General features: G+C 28.9%; 1 protein-coding gene across 1 annotated transcript in view; it reads right to left on the reverse strand.

The window, feature by feature from the left end:
* Nucleotides 1-23,901, reverse strand: part of LOC123305409 (protein abrupt) — a 35,893-nt gene extending 11,992 nt beyond the window's left edge. Inside the window, exons 1-4 of the mRNA XM_044887115.1 lie at nt 23,246-23,901; nt 22,947-23,183; nt 22,657-22,882; nt 22,514-22,576 (exon numbers count right to left, since the gene is read on the reverse strand). Of these exons, the coding sequence (XP_044743050.1) occupies nt 22,514-22,576; nt 22,657-22,882; nt 22,947-23,183; nt 23,246-23,668 (949 nt within the window). The 5' untranslated portion in view covers nt 23,669-23,901. The remainder of the gene's footprint in view (nt 1-22,513; nt 22,577-22,656; nt 22,883-22,946; nt 23,184-23,245) is intronic.
* Nucleotides 23,902-25,540: the final 1,639 nt, after the last annotated feature.

Below are 25,540 nucleotides of genomic sequence, written 5' to 3' on the forward strand. Positions count from 1 at the left end.
TGGCCGTTCCCGAAAGGTTGAAAATTAAAAGACTACCCGAATTTTAGCATTTAAATTTTAAATCAATTAAAAGTATACGGTTATATTAATCTAAAAAATGAAGCAGTATAAAGACCAAATTAGATTATTTTATGGGACTCAGCAAAAAATGCCCCTAGAGCAGCGTTTGTAGAACAAAACAAACTGTGAAGTCAGGCGATAAAAGTCAAGAGGCAAAAATTGTTTAAAATCATCCAATAATTTTCAAATCAAATATTTCATAGAAACCGCACAATAATGTATTCTTTAGATAGCCCTGCAACACTGAAGGATGGTAAGAGTCACGTTTTTTATTTACAGGGCTTGAGCCGTTTGATAATCTTTCAATTTACAACTCGATGAAGAAATTGATAACTCGTTTGTTTTAATATTCGAATAAGATAATTAATAAAAACGCCTATAAAATTATTTTGTCCAATACCCGGCAAAACGTACGTTCGTTGACGGAAAGTTCGCAAATTAAAATTTTTGGAAAATGGCAACAGATACGCCATTTGGTTGTGTATTCATCACTTTAAAGCTCGTGGAGCAAAAGTTTGCTTGCTCAGACTGTTAGACTGAGTGTGTAGGGTTTAGGCCTACAAATATTTAACTTCAAGAAATGCACTGAAATAATTCATATATATTTTTGTTTATGAAGTAAAAAAATCAAATCAAAAGGATTTCTCGAAGAATAATCTTTGTCCATAACTGTACATTTTACAGGTTAAAAAATAAATATCTAAGATCATATCCATAAACACTTCAAAAACCATTTGATAAAAAAGTTTTTTTAACCTGAAAAATTTTCATTAGATTTCCCTTAAGTGTGATGTGAAGGGTGATGGTTGGCGAACAAACAAACACACACACATACTTATATAGATAATCGAGTGGTGTTGATATGAAAGCATACGCGGATACATACAAGCAAAGTATAAAAAGCTCATCTATATATTTACATTCTGAATGAAAAATAAAAACCTTACCCCGTTGAACTGTACACATGTTACACTTATTGAGTGAAAATAGCATAACGATGAAATACATTTCATGTTATCAATATTATATACAACCTACAAAAAAAAACTACCATCCCTTGACGTTTTAAATCGAGTCTCAAGGGAGTTGAAAAACGTAAAACTTTTTATATGCTGTTCTTGTGTGTAATATTGGTAGAAGTTTGGCGAAAAATATAATATAACATTATAAAAGTTTTTCAATGAATTATATACCGTGTAATGGACAAATCAAAGAATAATATAGACCGATTTTTGGTCAAAAATATTTAAGTATATCAATAAGTAATATTGATATACTTTTGATTGCGGCGAAGTTAAAATATAAGCAATTTCCATAAAAAAATGCTTAAATGTTTTTGGTTTTGACTATTGTTAAAATGTTCATATAATTATTCGAAACATAAGCAGCCGATATATTCGCTAAAAATCATAGGTAAGTTGTAAAAGGGGTACTTAAACAGAGGATATAACAAAGTCGGTTTTCGGTGTTTAACCGATTTACAGGTATAAAAATGAATATTAAGAAATCTTTTTGATTTAGCTATATTGGGTTACAAAGTAATCTCGAATGATGTTCGAAAAGAAAGTAATTTTTGGTAGTGCCTTAAATATAAGATCAAACAAAGAAGTATCAAAAATACAATTTCACAAAATAGAAAAATTACCTATAATATATATTTGACATCGAAAATGTCAATTATATATATTTTTCCCAAAAAAAATATATAGGTATAATAAAATAATTCACTTTTGAACTTTTTTTTTTGTTTTGTTTCAAAATGGACATATCGGGGAAAAAGATATTGGTATAAGGTAGAAGGTATTAATATCGTTTTATCATGTTTATTTCAACTTGGAAAATGTAATGTATCTTTCCTTCAATAAAAGGTGACGGTTATAGACAGCTTACTTTTTTTGTATTGTATGAGTGTTGTACAAGAAGGCATAACGCCATTCATATAACATCCACAGCAGCTTATAATGTGTAAGTTTGTACCTCTACTTGTCACTTGTATATTGTCGAACATATACCATAGTGAGAGGGATACCATCACTTCGAAAAGTGTGTGAGTGTGTGGTAAAAATGTATCTCTCAAACTCTATAAATGACTTTGACATATTTTACGAAAATATTGTCACATCTTTCTCAAAGATGTGAACAGAAATAAAAAAGAAAGTTTTCTTTTATTTATATTGATATATGCAAGGATAATGTACTTTGAAAGGAAATTTTATACATGTTTTTAAGTATCATAATTCTATTAACAAGAATCGTCTTCAAAGCTATTTTGATTAATAAAATCTCTAAGAATTGAGTAATAGTTTTGCAAAATCTGAATTCTGATTTATAGAATAAACTCAAATTCTGATAATGCGATATAACAGAGAGTTTTTCTTATAACAGATAATCTTTTTTTTTGTAATCCAAAATACGACCCCATATTTGCTATGATAGGGATAGGGATAAAGTTTTAATGGTGAACTAAAATTGATAAAACAATTACTAACGGGGAAAACAAAAATAGTGCATGTTCGTCAAAAATTTTTCGGCTGATATCTTCCGCAATTATTGCCAAAGCATTTGCGGTCAATAATTATATGCCTAGGTGAAAAATATCAGATGAAAATTTGATAAAAATTCAAAATGTGTTATTCAGTTGAACTTTTGTTTGTTGACTGTCTATTAAGAAGAAATTTTTACAGAATCCTTTAGAATGTGGTTAATCTAAAATATACTTTGCTTGATTGACGAAGAATTTTTTTTTTTTAAATATTAAAAGGACCAATTTTTGTGTTAAAATATTAAATTTTCTAAAAAAATATATTGTAATACATATTGAAAAATAATTCTAAATATAGAAAATTTTAAATCAAAAATTTTTCATAGGAAAAACTAAAATAAGTAACAAATTTTATTATAAAGTAAATCATCAGATTAAAATGTAATAAAATAGAAAATATTTATTAAACGATAGAAAACAGATATATATCAAAATGAAGAAAAAAAGTAGAAAATTATATTCGATGAAATTTTCATTCATTTTCACTGTAGGTATACTATAGTGATGCACTCCAAACCACTTCGGTTTGTATGCGTAATAATATATCTATCATCGCGTTGTGAAAGATTTTCACCCGTTTCTGAACTATTTGTATGTGTGAAAAACCATAAATATTTTAATAGTAATAAATTTTTCTGTTCAATAATTTTTCAGTTTTCCTTTGTAGTAATTTTTGTTATAAAAGTTTTCTTGTCTTATATTATACCTTTTACAGACAATTTCGGTTATGTTGAAAGTATTAAGGTTGAAAACTTTCTTTTAACATGAAAAAAGGATAGCATTGAGGGATAACATGATTCATGAAAGATAAGCGACGTGTAAGAAGATGATTAGGAGGTACACTTTTTTAGCTGAATTAAAGCCTAATATTTTCGTGATCATCGAACGTACTTTAAAACAATGTGTATTGTTGGTGTTGGTGCAAGAAAATAGTTAAAATTAAATTTTTAATTAAAGAGATTGATTACCAACTCGACCATATAGATATGCGATAAGTGTAATGTGAAATTATTTCAACTTAATTTCAATTTTTAAAGTTAATATTATGGTTTGTGTACTAAATTTTGTATACAATCAAAAATCAGAGTCTTTCGATTATTAATAATGTTTACGATACAATGGCGTACACTATAAAAAAAATAATACATAGCGAGTAAACATTAATTAAAGAGAATTTAAAAAAATACACAAATATCAGGATCGAATCTGGGTCTCTTGGATTCATGTAAAGCCTTCTACCAACTCGACCATTCACGTGGTAAATGTGATATTCGAATTTTCCACCTCAACTACGAATATATCTTGCTTGCTTGTCAACATTAACTAATTTTTGAAGTTTTTTTTTAGTACTAAATTTATTTAACATAAACATTATCAATAATAGAAAGACTTTGATGTTTATTGTATACAAAATTTAGTTATTTTTGTGTTCTAAATTAATAATTTGTATTTAAGTAATCCTAAATACACGTATATCGAACGATTGATATTTTACAATGTATGAATTATGTATGTACCCCCTTTATAGTAATTCAAGTAACCAATCTGAAAAAATGATATTAAAAAACAAAAATTGTATTTTAATTTTAATCAAATACAAAATTATTGATTTTATGTATTTAAAATAAAGTTAAAAACCTAAAATTGATTGGTGACTCTGACTGACATGTTATTATTAGTAAGTATGACGTTGATTATAATTTTATCGTAAAGCTAATTCTATTTTAAAAATAATAAAAAAATAATAATATAAAATCCGTTGTAATAGCATTATAATGTAATAATCATAACATTCGATGAGCTTGAGCTTGTGTACAGCTTTTATGTTTGTGCTTTACCATGGGTTATGGGTAGAAGAAAACAGAAAAACTATATACATCAACCAAACCTCCTTATGCGCTTCGTGTATCATGTTTAGTGGTATAATATACATTTGCACGGTTAAATGTCAGTTATACTTTTTACAAGGTGTTCCAGAAATAAATTGATTTAAAAACTAAAAAATTAGACTGATGAAGAAATTTCTAAGAAATCTTGTGAATTTCTTGAATATAATTGTTGTAAGCCTCATTTAATTAAAATTAAATTTAATTATTTGATAATAACTTGACTAGATAGATATTAATGTGATTTATGGAAGAAAGTGTAAAATACTTCCTAAGCTACTCAAAAAAAGATTAAAAACAAAATTGAATAACTTTTTTGTATCTATACCTTATTTTATACGTTTTTCTGAGTAGCTTAAGGATGTATGAGCATCCTTCTTAAAAATTTGCAAGGATACCTAAGCTGAAATTTTAACCACATATTCTTTGAGTGTAAGTCTACCTATAACAAAATTTTGAGCCTCTAAATCAATTATTGTTACCATGCTCATACATCCTTAAAGTAAAATTGATGTTATTCAGACTTATGTTGTCATTTTAAGCAAAAAAATAAGAGAAGATAGCATTCACCTCGAAACATTATGACAATATGAACATGACCATGGCGAATTAAGACATACAAGATGATAGGGTAAAACACTTCGTTAACAATTTGCCGTATCTTTTTCTATTTGTATAGTTAGACTTGCAAACAAAATCACAAAACTGTCAAATGATTTAATAACTCTGAAAGAAATCATTTGTGATGTTTACGCAATCATAATCATAAATTGTGTGACGTATACGTACTCATAATAAATAATAAGTAATAACAAAAAAATATATTTAATTTATAGAAGGGTGAATGATACTAAAATATATGTTTAGGGAAACTTACGGGGTTTGTTTCGTAAAATATTGATGAGTTTTATTAGAATATTAGAATTAAATTGAAATAATTATGGGAAATTTTATTACTCAATACGTAAATTATTCACTTTTCTAGAGCATGTATCAGAAATTCCTTCAAATTAATTGCTTAACAATATTTCCCCATGAATGTTGTTGAGTTTTATATAACTAATTGTCAAAAATATTTATAAAACAAAATAATTTTTTCATTTCAGAAGCATGTTTATGGGGAAAATCACAATTTTATTATTGAAATAAATTTTATTATCTTAATATTCTTACTATATTAGCAATACTTTTCTATAACGATATTAAATTCAGTGAGAAAAATGAAGTAAAAAGGAGACATCAAATCGAACGTTACTTTTTTCTGGACCATCAAGTAAAAAGAAATTGACGTACACGACGTACACGGTTCATTATTATAAGATATACTACAAAGGTAAAAGTTTATCATAAAAAAAAAGGTTTTGATATACACAACAGAATTCAACTATAAATACGTTCATACACATATATAGGAAGGTATATTTAAAACACTAAAAGGAAATTAAGTCTCTTACAGGATTGGCAGACATGACTACTGGTTCGTGGTAAAATTATACAAGGTAGTTGTTATTTTCGTTAATCGATATACTGCGCACGAGAGGCCACTAGTACGATATATACCTATACCAGAGTAGGTATTGTAGGTTTTCATGAAACCATTATTATTGAAATATGAAAACTACTTCTTGTAGGTATATATAGTATATAGGTATAGTTGTGATGACGATAAGGTTGAAAATGAAATGAGAAATGAAGGTGGTGGTGCACATCAGGGCAGTTAGAGTGGGGAGGCCAAGGAGGTGGTGGGCAAAAAGGTAGTGTACTATATATATTTGAAGAGGAAAGATTTTTTTTTGGGAATGGGTGGTAAGTTCTGTATATACATACACGATATGTTTTGTTTCTTGCTGCTTTTATCGAAATGAAACAATGAAAATTCAATGCGAATTGTTGTACTTATGTATATACATATATATTTTCAGGAAATATTTTATTATTATAGGTTATTTCATGATAAATGCGTATAGAATATCATTAGATATGATATCTTCTATCTTTATTTAATAGGTGTATCTATACTTTGGATAATATTTTATATACGTTGTACATTTTCTTGATATTCGTTGAGATACATCGATATTATCAAGATGGCCATTTACCAATTTTTTTCTTTTTAAAACTGTTAACTAACTTGTTTAATAAAGTTCTTCAGCTCAATATATTTTAATTCAAGGTAAATTGGAGGCTTCTAATCTTCTCTCCGAAAAGTCTCTACCTATCGTTGGCATTGTAACTAAATAAAACATCTGGTTAAAATTCAATAAATGACATCCCATAATAAGGAAAAATTGCCTGTTCAGCAAAAGGAGATAATAAATTACATTCCGTACGCTTTTGTATACACCGGTTGATGTTCTGAAAAAGTCATTCTCTCATTATTATTATTTTGAAAAAAGATATCCAAGCCAATAGTTTTATCGATATGTTAAATACCACGAATCCGATGATAAGAAAGTGAAATAGTCAATTTTCTTTTCTTACAATTTCCATAGTTTCCAACTAGGTAGCAGTCGATTGCTTAAAGTATGTCGTGTAAATGGTCTTTAATTGTCAGTAAACGTAAATATTTAAGATGTTGAAGTATATTTCATAGCACAGAAAGATCTTTCTTTGAAGCAAAAACAATGAAATCGATTTTTTTTTTATTAAACAAATTGACACAGTTTAGTAAAAGCTAAGATACCTATTCAACCATTAGTCCTAAAGAATAAAGTAAAGCAGGACCGCAAAACTTCCGTTCCAGGATTTTATCGTGTTTGAATAGGCATATTATTTAATATTTTTCGTTGTGTAAAAAAATTTGGAAAATTACGTTTTTATGAGGGATCCAACCCTGTATATACTTGTTTTTATTCAAATCAATCTGAAATTGTTCTATGAAATCTGCTAGTTTTTTTTTTTCGTATATAATACGCAAACACTATAAATAATATAGAACCTCCCCGAATAAACCTACCCTTCTCACTACATATATATTACTTTATACGTTTATAACATCATAGTAATTTAAAATAACTATACATTTTAATAATATTTTGATGAATTTTAAATGGATTTTTTTCTAGTGGCCTTGAATTTCACAGGGAAAAACAACAAAATTAAACAGAAAAAAAAGAATTGGTTATTCACCATTTTTCTATTTATTTTGGGTGATATAAAATATATAAATTATTTATTGGCAGAAAATAATCGTAAAAATTTACTTTTATAACCGGTTAAATGTTTTTTCTTTTTCTTTATGCCTAAAACACATTTTGAGTTTATAAAAAAAGTGTAATAATATTATCGATAATACAATCGATGTTTATCTGTTTTTCATTGAAAATGTTTTTTCTTTTCTATTATTTTTCTCTTACTTTTACGAAAAACCATAATTTAACGATACTTAGATCAATTTTTTCAAGTGAGTTTTTTTCGAAGAAAATTTCAATTAATATGTTTTCTACTTTGGCCCACAAAAAGTGGGTCTAACTTTGTGAACGGGTGATCATTGAAATTTTCATTTTATCGTACTAAAAAAGTATAAGAATTTGTGGCAACTAACTTAACACTGTTGCTATTTCAACAATTTGGGTATATTTCAAGATCCTTGTTTGCACTAATAATAATAATTGCATTGGTCTTGCATATAGTTTTGCAAGTGCAGGTGCATTTTTGGAGGAGAAAAATTGGGTACATTTTTCGTCATTCTACAACTGTTCAAATATTCGCTATATTTTGTCGGTTAAACCATTGACAATAGCATAGGTAGTTTAAATATGCGTACTAAAAACTAAGGATAAATGATGTAATCTTAACTTCTAAAGAAAAATACAAGAATTTAATTGATTATCTCTATGAATTAAGAAAATATAAAAAAAATGTGGCATGCAATTTCGAGTTTTTGGTTTTTATGAATATTTTATCGTGAAGAGTTTTTTAGGCATATACATAATTGAAGTTTTGAACAATTATCAATCACAAACAGAATGACAATTACTTTTATTGAACTGTTTTTTCATTGGATTTGATAATTATTTAAAACGGCAACCATTTATTCTTGAAGAGCTCATCATTTCTGAAAAGTGGGTCCAATAGTTTCGGATTCAGTTTTTACAATCAGATAGTGTCTTGACAAAATTGTATGAACATTAATTATAGCTAACACCGTGTGAAAGATTATATGTCATTAAATATATTGATTTAGGGTATATTTTATAGTAAATATTTTATTCAAATCAGGTTTATAGATAGATTATATTATTACTCTAGGTTTTGTGCTATAACAAAACCTAACCACAAAATGTGTATATTTTCTATTTATAGAGCTGGCACACAAAATAGCCCCTTTTCTGTCATATTAAAACAAATAATAATAATGTATACATATTTGCCAGCAGCATATTATATAATACCTTATGCGTATATAATACCTACATAGAGTGGGCTGTTTTTCGCCTCTTACTTAATAGATGAAGATGATAATAATCATAATATTCTATTGGCGATCTTATGAAGCGTCATCATCAAATAATATTATTGAAATTAAATCAAATGTATTTCAAGTATGAATATAAACTATCCAATTGAAGGTTCTGATTTCATTAATAGAATTGAATTCATGTTTAACAAATTGTAATGAAATATACTTTTATCAATCCCTATCTCTATGTGAAAGTAAGAATGTTTGTTTGTTTATGTGTTTGTTACGCATTCACGCAAAAACTAATGAATGGTTTTTAATGAAATTTAACAATAATATAGCTCATGCATCAGAATAACACATGAGCTATAATTTATACAAATATAAAAAAAATTAAATTTAGTATGACATTTTTCTGCACTATGAATGATTATCATTTTGAACAATAAATTAAAGATTTCTATAAAAAAGAGTCAATGTAAAACAATTCATGGCCATCTTTTCTGATATACTCAATGAATTATGACTATTTTACATTTAAAAAAATAGAAAGCTTTACATATATTTTACCTTTTTTAAAAAAAATCCCTGCCATTATTTCGAGTGTTATGGAAAGGGGATAAGTGAGAGCAAAAAAGTGAAAACTATACCGCGATGGTCTTTATAAAAGAGTATACACATCACGGGAAAAAACAAAAAAATTCTTAGATCTCACGTTCATTGTGTGGAAACTGAAACAATTATAACGCCCCAAAAAAAGTATACTGACCCATGGTTTCTATTAAACTGAACTTGACTCGAATAGAAATTCGAGTCGAAATTTGTTGGGAAAATTTTGAATCGATATGAGTTTGATCTGTTTTAATGGTCCAAATATCCAAAGGCATATTAAATAATATCAAAAGTCGGTGAATGTTTTTAATATAATTATTTTTATAATAAATGTGAGTGATTTGTATTCAATGGCTTTTGGTACGGACTTCTTATAATATTATCCAATTCAAAACAACACTAATGTACCTACTTGAACAACAAAATATTTTGATCAAAGCTGTAACTCCCTTCCCCCTTCTCCTAAAATAACGCACTCAACCAAAGTTTATCTTTATAGCACATGGAAGTATTTAAGGTAACCAAGAACCACTCCTTTTAATATCCTAGTTTTCTGAAATAATAATATGATCCAGTAATAAGTAAGGTGTAGTATATTCTACCTTCAACATAGAGTAGCTAGGTTATAACAACTATTTTACAATTATTATTTTATGAAAATCTAAATCAATATTAAGGGAAGGTTATACTACCTTTTATCGTGTGTACCTGCTAGTATAAATAAAACTGAGATGGATGTACAATAACTACGGCTTGTATTTTTATTATCTTAAAATACTTTTTTTAAATAGGAATTCGTATATTTCCTCAAAAATAGGACACTTTGACAAAAATAAAAATGGTATAGTTTTATTTTAAGGTGAGAAACCGTTGAGAAATGGTAAAAGTCTGCATTAAGATGTATTGAAAAAAATAATACAAAAATTGTCAATTAAGAACGAATTGAGTGCGACTATCTACCCGCGTGGGTGATTTTTCTATGAATGGAGGACTCTCTTTCTGTATTCTTTTCTGGGTGACAAATAACTAAATAACAACTAGTGTGACAAGTAAATATGGCGTATCAGTGGGTAATTAGCTATTTGTTGCTCGGAAAATAGTGCGTAAAAAGAGAACTCCTGGCACTTAATAATTCTTCATCTATAAAATAGTAAGAAGAAGTATTTGAAGAAGTTGTAATTAAAGGTTAAAACTAACAAGCGACAATGATACTAATGTAAAGCGCTTTAGGAGAAAAGTTGCATAGTTGAAAAGTTTGATTATGTATTAAAAAAAAATTTAGGTACTTGTTTCGACTTACGAAACTATTTTCGAGTGCATAATAAATAAAACTTTTCTTAACACGCAAGAAAACGGCCAGAAAGCCATATTTTTATGAGATCCCGTCAAATAACAATTCTTACCTATATACTTAGACAAAGAAAATTTTGTTATTCAGGTTTTTTAGGAAATTAGATTGCGATCGCCGCGTGAATCAAAGGCAAAGATTAAGAAACCGCAACCAACTTAGTTGCCTAGATATTGAATAATAAAGGATTAAATTTGAAATATTGAGTTGAAAACTAAAAAATTTTCTGGGTATAAAAGGATAATAATACCTATTTTAAACTATTTTAAACAAATAATTATATTATTTATTTAATAAAATATTATCCCTTCATTATTAACAAATCATAGACTATCTCTAAAAATGCTTGAATCTTGCATGCATATTATTATAGAAATACAGAAATAAATATCATAAATAAAACCTTCACTTGAGGAGAGGAAGTGATTGTGAAACTATAGTAACGAAATCAAATTCAACGAACTAATATATAATAAAGTAAGGAGAATTATGAGAGGTAATGTCCATCTCATATCAAGCAAACTGTTCGACCAAAAACTGAAAGCTCTATATTTATTCCTCATATCAACTCTTCTTCTTCTTCTTACTAGAGTATTATACAATATAATAAACAACACCCTATTTATATATATACACTGGACCGGGATAAAATATAATTCATTCAGGGATCATATAAAAGGTGATTTGAAGTTTTTAATATTATGATGACAGTTGATCATGGGGAGTTTTGGGAATAAATTATACAATAATTAACATTTGAGTTATAAAGTCTTGAGGGATGATTTTTCATATTCCTTACCATTCAAATTATATTTGAAATTTTGAATTCAATATAGACATCATTCTTTGTGTTTCTAAATTCGAAAATATGAATTTTCGAGCAAAGCAAGATATTCTAGATTTATCCGTATAGAAATTTTCTTAAGAAAACAATATAAGTTTGAGCTTTTTCATTTTGTCGTATGATAATTAAAAGGTGTAAAATGGTCATCACACTATAATATTGGCAAAAACATGCGTAATCTTTTCTCAAATTATCTTCACAGTTAACACTGCGCAGAAATGATTGATTCATTATGAAGATCGGTAAAACAATCTGTTACGTTCTCTCTCTCCAACTCTGTATGCAATCTTACGTGTAGCTGCTAAGCTTTTGCCCTCACAACGGTTGAGCTTTCCGAAAAGCTCGTCCATTTTATCACGAAAAATCAAGCTACAAAGAAAATCATAACATTTTTTAACGAATTTCACATAAATGCTTTAATTTTCAAGGTAAAATGAAGGCTTTACCCGAGAAGCTCAGCCTTAGCAAAGTCAATAGCTTCGGAGCTGCACATAAGAAATGGAATTAATCTAATAAAGAGAACAGCTTTCCTTGCTTTTTTTCCCTAGTTTAGGGAAGGTGTATTTGGAGGTCACTCAGCCATGCCGATTATCACTCATGAGACCATTGTGGAAATCTATGATATAACTTATATTTCACTTTGAAACATCTCCGATTCATAGCAATACTACTTTCGCTTTCCTAGTTCGTTTAGTAAACATTATTCCCGATCATAAGATCATTAGTTTTATTAAATTTCTCTAAGTATGGCATAATATTTTCATAAGATTATATTATTTAAGTGCACAAGTTGAACATTAAATTATCATATCAAATAATTAAGTTTGGTACATCCTGATGGAGAGTCTTGTCTAAGAAGGGGGTAGAGCGGAGTAGAAGTGGAATTATTAGGTTGATGTGAATATAGAAGATATTTTACCAAACAAACCCACAAATAAACAACAAAACCTTACACACAGAACGCAAGCAAATACTACAAAACAATCGTAAGTAAAGTATTGATCATATTAAGCGTTGAAGAACAAGAACTATACATTGGTAAATACACTTCTCTCACATTTGAAAATAGTTAGGCCAAAAAGGGGTTTACGATAGCACTATTACTTGATATTGTTGTTGTTGTTGTTGTTTAAGGGTTGGGTTCAACTAGTGTATGTATGTATGTATGTAAGTGAAAAGGGTGGAAAACTGAAGGGATATTTTCTCTCATGAAGTAGATAAGATGATATGGCATATATAAACCATAAATAGACGGACAATATAGCACAAATGTTTTGAAGTATCTTTCTCGGAAAATGAGTACTAGATATCTCACATACATAAACGTATAGGCTTTTTCATACACGTCATGTGCTTGACGTATATACATATATGTCCGTTGGAGAAAGATATTGTAGGGTAGAGTATGTGTATGTCCGTTGAAAAATGAGAAAGAATATTCTATCTCTGATCTTTTGTTTGCTGTTTGATTCGGAGGAAAAAAATTGTTAGCGAATATATGAAAAATGTAGCATGAGGGAAGGGGTAAATAGAATGGATAACCTCTTCACGATATGTGAATTTAAAAAGAAGAATGTATTTTATGATAGGAACGTATGTACTTCCGTTTACGTATACGAATTTTTACTTTTTGTGGGATGAGAATGTAGCTTTAGCTTTTTTTTTATTTTTACCTCATTGGTCAATCTTTTTGTATTTTTCATACTTTTTTTTCAATAACAAAATTTTAAGAGTGAATATTATTAACCGTTCAGAGGAAAAAAAAATTTTATGTGTAATTTTTTTTGCTGCTTTGTTCATAAAATTGTGTGGTTTTTTTATGTTATTTAATGGGATCAAAGGGATTGATCTTATATAAATTTATAGTGAATAGGAATTTAGGGCATTTGAAAATATTCGAAAACAATTCTTAGGATATTTATCCATCATTTTGGTGTAGAAAAAAAAAAATTATTCGTAAATGTATTATTGGCTTTAAATCCGTTTTTTCAGGAAAAATACATTCATAAAGCATTTAATTAAATTTAATGTTCTTTTTAAAATGAAATCAAATTTTGTCTTAAAGTTATTTTACATTTTCAAAATAATGACAGTTCCTACAAGAGTACATAATTTTATGGGACTTAACTGAAATCAACTCATAAAATACATTTTCCCAGAACATAATAATTTCAGGACATTAGTCTATCGTCTACTCTTCGCTTTAAAAGTTTTAAAATTCCGTTATTTTTATCTATTACGAAATGTATTTCAATAATTCAGAGAATGCAAAAAATATTTCAAAGGTTTTGTACGGTTCTGTAAGAAATACAAAAAATTTGGATGGTTTTGTGTTTTTATATGTTGCTCTTTTTAGTTTTTGATTAAAATGGCTTGCATCATTTGACAAAAGAAAATCAAGTCCAATAAAAAACGTGACTAATAAAACCTTTAAGAAATTTCAAACTAAAGAAAAAACAAAATCATACGAAAACGTCGTAAAGAACAAACGAAGAAAAACCATTAAAATAAAATAAAAATTGTAAAATAATATTTTTAACCTCTTACTTTTAAGATGAAAACCGGAAAAGTGTATTTGATAAATTTGTGTATGAAAAACTATTTCGGTTTATTTTCTTTTATTTTATATATATATCATCACATCGAAATAGAGATAAGTGAAATAATATAGTTTTATCTCACTCTATTTAGAGGATAGGATGGATACTCTATACATAGAGAACTGCTGAATAACTAGGAATAACTAGAGCTTACATACATGTATATACATTTAGGTATGTAGTGGTATCATCTAAAAACCATCCCCACCCTTACTCCTACCAATGTACATTACATTGCTGCCATACACAATTCCACTTGCCATGCATACCACCCCAATCCCTTGTAACACATTGGTGCCACATAAACTATATATATATATGTATATCGGGAAGAGACGTAGTAACGAAGAGGCGAAACAGCACATACAAACTAACATAACTGGAGGGCATATAAATCAATACGACCAGGCTCTCTGGTTGTCCAGAGAGCCGAACGGACAAAGCAAGAGGAGTACTATAAAACATACATACATACAGGAGAATATACTACTCTTAACCACCCTAAATATGTGTATGAATACACTAAAACTCTCTCAATATATAGACAGACAGACAGGCAGACGGATAAATAGACGGGCCGCCGAACGGACTACTTACACCAAACAACAACGGAATTACATATTACAACTACATGTATCTCATTTCAGACCACTCATAGAGCATACATAGAACAGCTCACTTCACTTGTGTATGTGCAAAAGTGAAGCAAAGAACTACTACTAGTGTGCTGCCAGCTCACTCCTACATCAAGCTCGATTCTCTTTCAATAAGGAATAGTCGGCAGAAGGGTGCGCGGTGGTGGACAACGATAATCTCTCCAATTCTCATTCTACTTTTGTAATACTCTCCCCAACAAATTCACTTTATGTTTGCTACATATCGTTCTTCTTTACCCGCTCGTCTCTCTATATAGCTTCTACGTGTATGTAAGTGGAGTATGTATATCTGTGTATATATATAGCTCTTGTGTTTGTCATAATGTCCATTGTTACAACATTGATGATGATACACTATCAGAGGAGCCACATGGATGTATGTTGCAAACCGTTTTATACTTCTTTGTGCACTCTTCACCACCCTTCAGATATCATCAACAGAGATAGCTCTCTTTGCTGAATAAAGGATGATCTTGATCTGTTTAGTATAGAAACGAAGTAAATTCTTATAAAGAGAGTTTGTTAAATATCGGCTGTTGAATTTTATAATTTTCAATACGAGTTTAGAAAATTTTCCACAATCGGTTATTTATCAAAGGTAAAAGTCTTTTATGTAAAAATAGAGGTACCATGCTGTTTGCTTGTATGCTAAAATAAATGATGGAAAATTAAGTGCGTAGCGAATCCATATTTTATACGAAAAAATCTCTTAGTAAGGTATACTAATCCAAGTTTTAAGATCTCCTTACGAGTGTCGATAAAAAATGGATACATATCTAACTGCGGCTCACAAACAAGCACCTCCGTAGAAACATAAAAATTCAAAAATTGTCAAGGAAACATGTTGCGTACTTCATTAGACATGCGAAGAACGGATAAATAAACAAAAGTGTTAAGCGACTATAAAAGAATTGCTGATGAACAATGAGCAACTTAGTAGACAACAGACAGTCTCATAATAGCTCAGTTGGTTAAGACGAAACCAATTCCGTACGCGGTATGCCTAGGGTAGCGGGCCCGATTCCCGCCCGCGCCGTCACAATAAAAGATTTATTTAATTAATGGTTGTGATGGGCTGGTGTAGTGCATGGTATATGGCATGGTATATGCATGTAGGAGGTGTACTCCGACTCTCCATAAAATGGAGGAGAAGAAACGAAATTATCAGCGAAAAAGGTGGTAAAACACATATATGGTACCACAATGGGTTCCATGGCCAAAGTATGTTTCTCGTGAAGAGCTAATACAATCTAACCTTAATCTAAGTAGACAACGAATAATCGTACTCTAAAAAGACCGAAATAATAGACCATCGCAAGATGAATTAGTACAACCTTTAAGAATAACATTCCAAGTTAACAGCCGAAGCCGAAGATAATTTAGTACTCATATCCATAATTTATGAAACTCTTTGTACTACGTGTCGCCGTCAATACCACAACTTTTTGGAGTATATGGTTCGCTATCATCGATGTCCTGATGATCACACGATCATGCCAACCAATGGTTATTGTATATCTTTGACATTGTGTGTACTTTATTCATTATGAGTCCCATGACTCAATGAGTATATTCATCACACAAGGGGATTTTGCTACGCTGTTAAAGAGTGTTTAGTGATTGTTCAATAATTATATCACATCTCCTTGTACTTTGCGATCATCATCATGGTAATTTATTTAGTTCTTTCACCCCTATCATTCCCTTTTATTATGTTGTTCGCTTCGTTTGAGCCCCCGCGCACACTTTAGTATTCAATAAATGAATATCACCTTTCATGATTTTTTTATTTGTTTCTTTTTTGTGGTATTTATTATTATTTTTGTTACTTTTATTGCTACAGCACAAAAGCTAATTCTTCAAATAGCAAAATTATAAAGGATAACACGAGTGAATTTAGATAAGGGGTGTCAATTGTTGTGGTTTGAAATTTAATGTGGTCAATTGGTTGATGGATGGCTTAATTTGATGCTTTGCGGTTCGTTATCTTTCTGTGGTTTAAGAAATTGGTTATTTTTGGTGGCTTTTTTATTCTTTACAGGTTTTTCTGTTTGGCTGACGTTAAAAAATTATGGTTAGAGAGAATCTTGATTTTTTATTTGTTTGGGCAGAGAGCAAACGCATAGGAAACTACAATTATTCTCCTTTCATGGAAATCAAGCATTACCACTGCTCTCCTCCATGGAAACTACGCATTAGGGACCTTATATATGTTTATAAATATTTTTCCACCTGGCGTATTACTGTGGAGGTAAAGTGTAAATAGAACGAATAGAAATTATAACAAATCAGTAGTATTACATGATCATAATGTTAAATAGATGTCAATAAATGCGATTACGAGATTATTACATGTTGTATATGAAATTACCGTACGCAGTATATCGTAGTGGTCCAAGAGCTCATAACACATTTTAGAGCACGGATTTGATGTACAAAGTTATATAGGTTAAAAGCATTGTCTTGCTAGTTGCATACGGAAAAATTAGTCTCGGTGGCATTCACAGGTGGGACAGGTACGCAAGGTAAAAGTTAAGTAAAATATATTGTGCAGAACGAAACCTTATATTTACGCGCTTACTTCACACTTAGTCGATTTCTACATATATATGTATATATTTCTTCTTATAGAAAACGTATGAAAATGGAAAAGTGAGTATCATTTATAGATCATTTTTAAACATTCGTATGCATTTATCTTTGTTCCACAAACGTACACACTGAACAAAATATCAGAGAATATTAAATGTAAGAAAATACACACACACATACATACAGACCGGCAAACGGACGGGCGGACTACCTTTTTTTTAAATGATATATTCCTTGATATCTATGAATGAGAGAGGATTCGGTCGTTGGCCATCTGAATAGTATAAAAAATAAAAAATAAAATATCAACTACTACAATTTTTTCATCTTTTTTTAAATAAAATATGCCGTTTGTTAGGATTCATCATCAATCTATTATATATACTTTTCAATCCCCTTCTACGAACGTATCACACACATACCCACCCCCTTCGTTTGCAAGAAAACAGCAGTAGTGGAAAAAAAAAATTTGTCATCGTTATTATATGGTAAATCCTCTTAACTACCCTGTGTGAGTGACGAGCTTTTATATTTATAGGTATATAATATGTAAAGAGGACCTTTTATAAGTCTAAAGTTTTCATTTTCTTACAGGGGTATTATAAATCTTATCTAGCCTGATTTATGACGTCAAATTATATTAAATTTGATGATTGTTTTGACAATTTTTTCGTAAAAATTGCATAGATTTTGATACCCGTTCCAAAATTTTTTTTGCTCTAAGAATATTACGTTATAAAAACAGTAGAATATAACGTTTTACAATAAATATCAAAATATTTCCCAAAAGCTTTTGCATTGCTCGAATTAAGTATAAAAATCTTTCAATGCTCAACAGGGACTTAAGCGGCACATCCTTATGACGTCATTTGACAGAGACAGGATATGATTTATATGACATTTTGTTGGTAGAACAGTTAATGATGTAACAAATAAAGGAAAATGAAAGAAACCGCTCGCATTTTTCTAAAACCTCAAGGAATGTGTTTCTTAGGTGTCAAATATCATTAGTAACGCATGAGTTAGTTGCGTAAATCTTTCTATTTGCTAATAAACAATAAATTGTTAATTCAATGGAACGGTTAATGTTAAAGTTGACTTACAAAATTGATAAATAGGCAACTTGAATTACGCATGCGTTATACATGTATAATAGTTTTCGATTATTTGACAAGCACTTAACATTAATTGTTCCATTGAATTAAGAATTTATTGTTTATTAACAAATAAAAACATTTGCGTCACTAACTCATGCGTTACTAATGATATTTGACACCTAAAAATCACATTTGATGAGGTTTTAGCAAAATGCGAGCGGTTACTTTCATTTTACGTTATTAGCCGATTTTTGTAACATCTTTTATTGTACTTTAGTTCTTATAGTTTTAAGTCTAAATATTTTGAAAGATTCAGTCAAATGTATAAACAAAAATAATAACTATAAGACATCACGAAATTTTTAAAACCTATTGAGCTTTGTAATTTAAATATTTTTCAATATTTTTTGTTCTTAAACGCCTGGTTATAACGGATTTCATAAGCCGTGATATTACTTGTAGATCCCGAAACGATTTTGGATTATCAATAAAAGTTCAACAAGAGGCCTGTTGATCATGATATGTATAAGAATGTAACAAGACCTAAAATTCTATTAGGGTACCGATAATATCGAGAGATAAGGTTTTATCAAGTAAATCATTTCAATAATTTGCAGACTCTCTGTTTTAATAATAATATGAAAATTATGAATAATACAAGAATTATAAAAAAAAAATCAAATCGTTCTCATTCGTAGAATAAAAAAACAAAAAAAAAATCATAATAATAGAAAAAATAAAAAATTAAATTGAATAGTCGACAATAAACGTTAACAATTTTATTCTTAACACTGAAACTCACCCCCCATGTAATTTGTACCCATACTCACATACATACGACCACATATACTGATTACATACGTAGAGGTATAATAGATTCGTATCATCGAAGTAGTTAGTATCATCAAAGTTTTTAAATCGTATTATTGACAATTATCTGTACATAATAATAATATGGCTTCACTGCTATTTTCTTTGTCATAAAATAAATAAAATAAAAATTATATCGGAGAGTTGACCTTTTAAATATCCAACTAATTGTAATGACATTAATAAGTAGGATAATAAGAATATTAAAAATAAAATATTATAGAAAAATTTCAGTTCTTTTGTTCACGAATTATTATTATAATAAGATATGGAACGTTGAAATTATTATATAATTTTGTTCGAATTAAATTAAATTTTTTTTTTTTTTTTCTTTCTCGCATATTTCAGTGGAAAGAGGAATTATAATGATGTATTGTTCATTTTATTTCCGATTTTAGCCGATTTAATGTCGTGATAATTCGAATAATAATCGCTTTTAAATGAAAAACTTTCCTTATTTCCCAAAAGAGGGAACACGAATCTATTTGGTCTTAAAATCATTTCGAATGAATTCGAAATATTAACGGAATACCAAATAAAGTATAGAAAATAAATTATATACTTTTAATTTTGTGGAATTACGGATAGTCGTAAATTCAGCTCACACGGTTTAATGGAATGTTTTGCTTTCTTAAAAAACTAAAATTTTGAAAATGTGGCTTTACGATTAATTATGGTCTAAATTTGGCACTTATTTTTCGCAATCGTCAAATAATAATATTTAGTCCGAATAATTTGAATTTAAATTTTTTCATAAATACTTAATGGTCATAAATCAATTATTTTTGGAATAAAATTAATTTCTATTGTAACCAAACAAAAAATAATAATTGTTCGCGAATTATAAATAAATTAAAGAAATAAAATTATAAATCAATATAAAATTAATTTAAATATACCTTCTTTTCGTTCTAAAATAAAAAAAATGTTTTGGAATCGATATTTTCAAATTTTGTGTATCGTATACTTTTTTTCTCAAAAATTGGTTCAAATTAATTTTTGCTTTTTGGAATTTTTTTAGAAGTTTTTTTTCTTTTTTTTTTTCACAAATTTTTAAAAAATAAATAAAAAAAATTGGAAAAATATTTTTCAATCGTTTCGTGATTTCATATTTGAAAATATTGCTGTTGCTGTTGTTGATGACGAATTCATTGATTGCCGTTTTCTGATTCCATGCATTGATAACATATGAATTTGGGCATATTGTTTTGTCTTGAAATTTTTACCACATACTGGACATGGGTGTATTTCATTGGTGACTGTATGTACATTGACAATGTGTTGTTTCAAATTTGAATTATTGCTATACTGTTTTCCACATTCAGGGCACTTAGGTTTCAGTGGATCATCGGTGTCTGTTGACGGGATCCGGGATGGCCAGGACGTAGTAGAATGGGAAGAAGCGTTCAATGCAGAAGAAGACGATGGGGGTGGCTGATGGTGATGATTCGTATGTCCTCCCGATGTACTGGTGCTTGCCGGTGACCAATGTCCTGCGCACACCAGTACACAATGGCGGATCAACAAAATTTTTTTCTTTTTTTAAATTTTTATTTTGTGAGTAATTTTTGACGCAAGACTACAATATCGAATAACATAAACTACTTAAATCAAAATTGGTTTATACCAAAAAAAAGTGAAGGTCAGATTGTTTTGCCGTCGCATGCTGTTGACTATTTTAGTTTCAGTCGTCACGGAATATGATAAGTGTCAAAATAATGTTTAAGATGGATTGTAAAAGATTTTTGAAAATTATTTCGAAATATCTTATCTTAATATAAGAACTATTTGCATGTGATGATTAAATTTGCACAAACTAAGATGAAGTTTTTACAACTATCCCCTCTTTCTGTTCCGGATTAGAAAAAATTTATCAATTTTTGTAACTTTATTATATTCAACCTCCAATGAAACGTTAGAATATTACACTAGTAACAATTAATTTAAAATTTCCATTTAATATTACGTAATGCTTGAACGTTCCTACATGTATTTAATTTTGACAAAATCTAAATATAGTTTTAAAAGATTTTTAATCTTGTCTTTTACAATCTAAACAATACTAATTTGAGAGTTATTCGATAAAATTTTTTGTTTCACGCATAAAACTTTAGTTTAGTTTTTTATACCTAACTTTGAATGGGAGTAATCTTTTGTCAGACTGATAGCTAGCTCTAAACTTGATAAACGCTTTGTTTCAAACTCTACCGTAAGTTGTCATTAATAGTTATGTTGACAAAGTATACAGTCTGTTTTTAAGCCTTTAAATTTTCGGTATAAAACAAGTTTTAATGTAACTTAAAGAAAACAATTTTAAATTGTCTTGCAATCACGTAGTCTTACGTCAAAATACTCATGGCCATATGTCAACAGCCCCGCCAATTATTTTTTTTTGTAATCTTCAAGATGAATTTTGATTTTTAGTAAATTTTTTTTCTAATTAATTAGTAGCTGTTATATATTTGTATTTTTCAATATTTATTAAAAATAATACTCCTCTAATTATTATGTTTTAATAATTTTCAAATCACCATATGTATATATACTTTTGTTTCATATTTCATGTTTTTTTTTTGTATTATTATTATTTTTTTGAAAGAATTACATTATTGCGTTTTTTTATATTATTTCTTAATGTTTTTATTAAAAATATGTAGATTATGGGTGGTTCAATAATAATGAAGGTTGAAGGTATTTTCGTTGGTATATTTAAAAAGTCAAAGGTAAATTTGATGTTTTTTTTTAGAAATCTTTCTTGAAGCTTGCGTGTAACATTAATTATAGATTTTTGTTTCATATACTTTTTTTTTTTAAATTTAAATATACACAATAACAGTTTTCGTTCATATTAGAAAAATTAATAAATAAAATTCAGAAAAAAAAATAATTGAAAAAATATTAAAAAAATGAAATTAGGCCACGAATGGAACGCAAAATTGGTAGAATTTGGGCGAATTATAATTAGATGGTAAAAATATTTTTTTAGTTAAATAATTTAACTTACCACCAAAATTATCTGGTGTACTGCCATGTAATCCGGACGGCCCAGCCATTAAACCCGGTAATCCTAAATTACAGAGAAGACAAAATATTTGGATTATCAACTTGGACTTTTGTAATATACCACAAAATAGATGAAGGGTTTACCTTGTAAACCTAATAATGCACCAGGAAATGTTGGCGTTCTTGGTTGATCAATCATATTTGAAGAACCATTACTATTTAATAAAGGATGATCGTCCAACATTCCCGAATAATCACCGGGTTCAGCCTTTGGTGTAACTGGTCCTCCTCGTTCACTTAACGCCGTATCGCTGCTATTCGAGTCCTCCCCCGTTGATTGCGCTTGTAATGATGAATCTGAATGGCCTTTCTATAATCAAAAAACAAGAATGATTTAAAAAATTTTTTTCTTATGTTGGAGAGATTTAACATACTTGATTATTTGAATTTGTATGTATCGTTGGACCGCCTTCAAGTGCTTGACCTAAAAGTGACTCCCGCATATCTGCAATTCCATTCCCCCTTGAAGGACTCCTTCTTCTATCTGGGCTGTAGGATCTTGGCAACCGTTCTGTACTCCTTGATCTTTTATTTGGTGGAGGTGATAATGCTCCATCTCGTATTGAATCTTCTCGCATATCTGAAGCTGGCCATGGTAATGATTGGGAAGCCTAAATTAAAATAACCGTTAGTCATATCTAAAACTTTGATGGAAATTTAATAAATAGTTTACCGGAGATATTTTATCAGGTGGAGTCGTTGTCATTTTCTGTCCAGCCGCACCAGGTGGCACATCAGCCAGACCACGTACTTGTAACATTTGTGCTGTTTTCAAGAAATCAGCTAACTGATCTTGTCCAATGTGTACTTCTCCATTATACATAAACCTGAGTAGACTTTCCATATCTTTTTGTTGTACATCCCTTAATATCACAATTGGATGTTGGCAAGGATTGGCTTTTAATAATCTTCGAAAGTAAGGACTGCATGCTGATAATACAACTTTATGTGCAGTAAATGAACAACCATCACATGCTAATGTCACATCGACGAAATCCTCCTCATCGCGGAGGTGTCGGAACGAGGATAATATACTTGCATGGAAATCATTCCATCGCAGCGAATATTGCTGCTCGGGCCCCGTTTCGCCCCCCATCGGAGAGCCACCTCCAGTGTCGTCACAACTTATTCTAACCACCGTGAATGTTGTAAATCCCTTTGTGTTAAAGCTTTTTTGTTTATAAGGACATGCACCATTTGTGGATTTTCGTTATTTTCTTTAAATTTTTTTCTTTGAATTTTTATATTATTTTTAATTAATTAAATTAATCTCTTGTTTTATAATTAAAAATTATCACAATTTATCATTATTTTTTGGGAAATTTTTGTTCTGTATGAGCATTTAATATTTTTTTGAATGTTTCTTGTTTTTTGAAGTACCCTGTGTGTGTTTATTGGAAATTTTGCGCGAGTTTACTTACAATTGAAGATTTGATTCACATCAGGCATGTTATTCTTGCATTACTTATTATTATTGCTGTTGTTGCTTTCTGTAACAAGGAGAAAAAATAAAAGTTAGAATATTAATGGCCTAAATTTTATTATAAAGTTTTTATTATATATTTAATGTTTTTTTAAGTGTTTAACGTGTACGGTTTATAACCTTAAAAAGTAATCAATATAAAGTACCAAAATTGATTAGATATATTTGACATTTTATTATATAGAAGTAAGAATATCAGTCTGTTCAAACCTTTCAAATGAAGAAATTGCTGAATAAGGAAATTTTTACTGCAGATATTTTAACATGCTGTTAAGTGTAATAACACGATTAACATCACCTCTTAATATCTATGGTAATGGGTAAATAGCTAAAATTCTAAATATATTAATATAAATAATATCTTGAAGCAGCAGAATTTCAAAAGAAAATTGATCCAAAATAATCACATTCATAAAATTTTTTCATAGCATTTGTTTAACATAGAAGCCACGTTTTATCGTTTAAAACTATTTTGTTAATTTATATATAAAATAAATTAAGTACGTAAATTTTGCTTAGCAACGAAATACGAAATTTACGGTGAGATTAAATATACAGTAAAGAAAGTACCAATTACAAGAAAATATGTTCTTAACAAGTAAATAACCGAATACTTATTTTCTTGAATTAAGTATTGAGATCGTTAACTTTACTTGTATAAATATCTTTACTTGTTATCAAATCATCAACGGCCAAGTAAACGCATTTAATTCAATCCAGTAATTTTTTCTGCGATATAGTTGCGATTAAACGACAATACATGTTGATTTATTGTTATATTAAAAACTGGCGAGGCTGGAAAATAGATAAAAAACACAAACACAACATATCAGAATCTGATGACATTTTGACTCTTTAGTTGTCGAGATATTGAAGTATAATATTTCTATTTTCTTTCATTCTTCCAGATGAATCAATGTGGATAAATAGCAAGTATATTTGGCGAGTGAGAAAAGAGAAACAGTTAGTCTTAATAAAACTTCACAATAAGCCATCAATTTTGACAGGAATTTTCAAATCTCGGAACTGTTTGCGTAATCTAATTACCACACGTTTAACGATTATCATTCTTTATAAGCTTCAAAGCGTTGAAAACAAACCTATTTTAACTGTAAGTCGTATTTTTTAGTTTTAAAGAATTAAGCCATAAAAACATGGGCAGTCCACTTTGCCAACGGTTTAATAAAAGTATATCAATAGGAATTTCTTTAAGATGAATATTAAGAATCCAATTAACTAATTAGATTACGCTACTTTAACTTTCTAATAGCATAATTACTCCGCCAAGAAGACACTTTAGATACTTTATGAGATCAAAATATAAAATAAGTTATTAATTTAATTTGTCAAATTATATTGAAAAAAAAATTTAATTTATTATTTACAACACTTTTTAGCTAATAAATAATAACAAATACATATATTTTAGATTGGAAATATTTTCAATACATAAAAATAGTAGGTATGTTATGTTTTTATAATGTT

Source organism: Chrysoperla carnea, chromosome 1 (assembly GCF_905475395.1).
Source record: "Chrysoperla carnea chromosome 1, inChrCarn1.1, whole genome shotgun sequence".
Taxonomy (NCBI): domain Eukaryota; kingdom Metazoa; phylum Arthropoda; class Insecta; order Neuroptera; family Chrysopidae; genus Chrysoperla; species Chrysoperla carnea.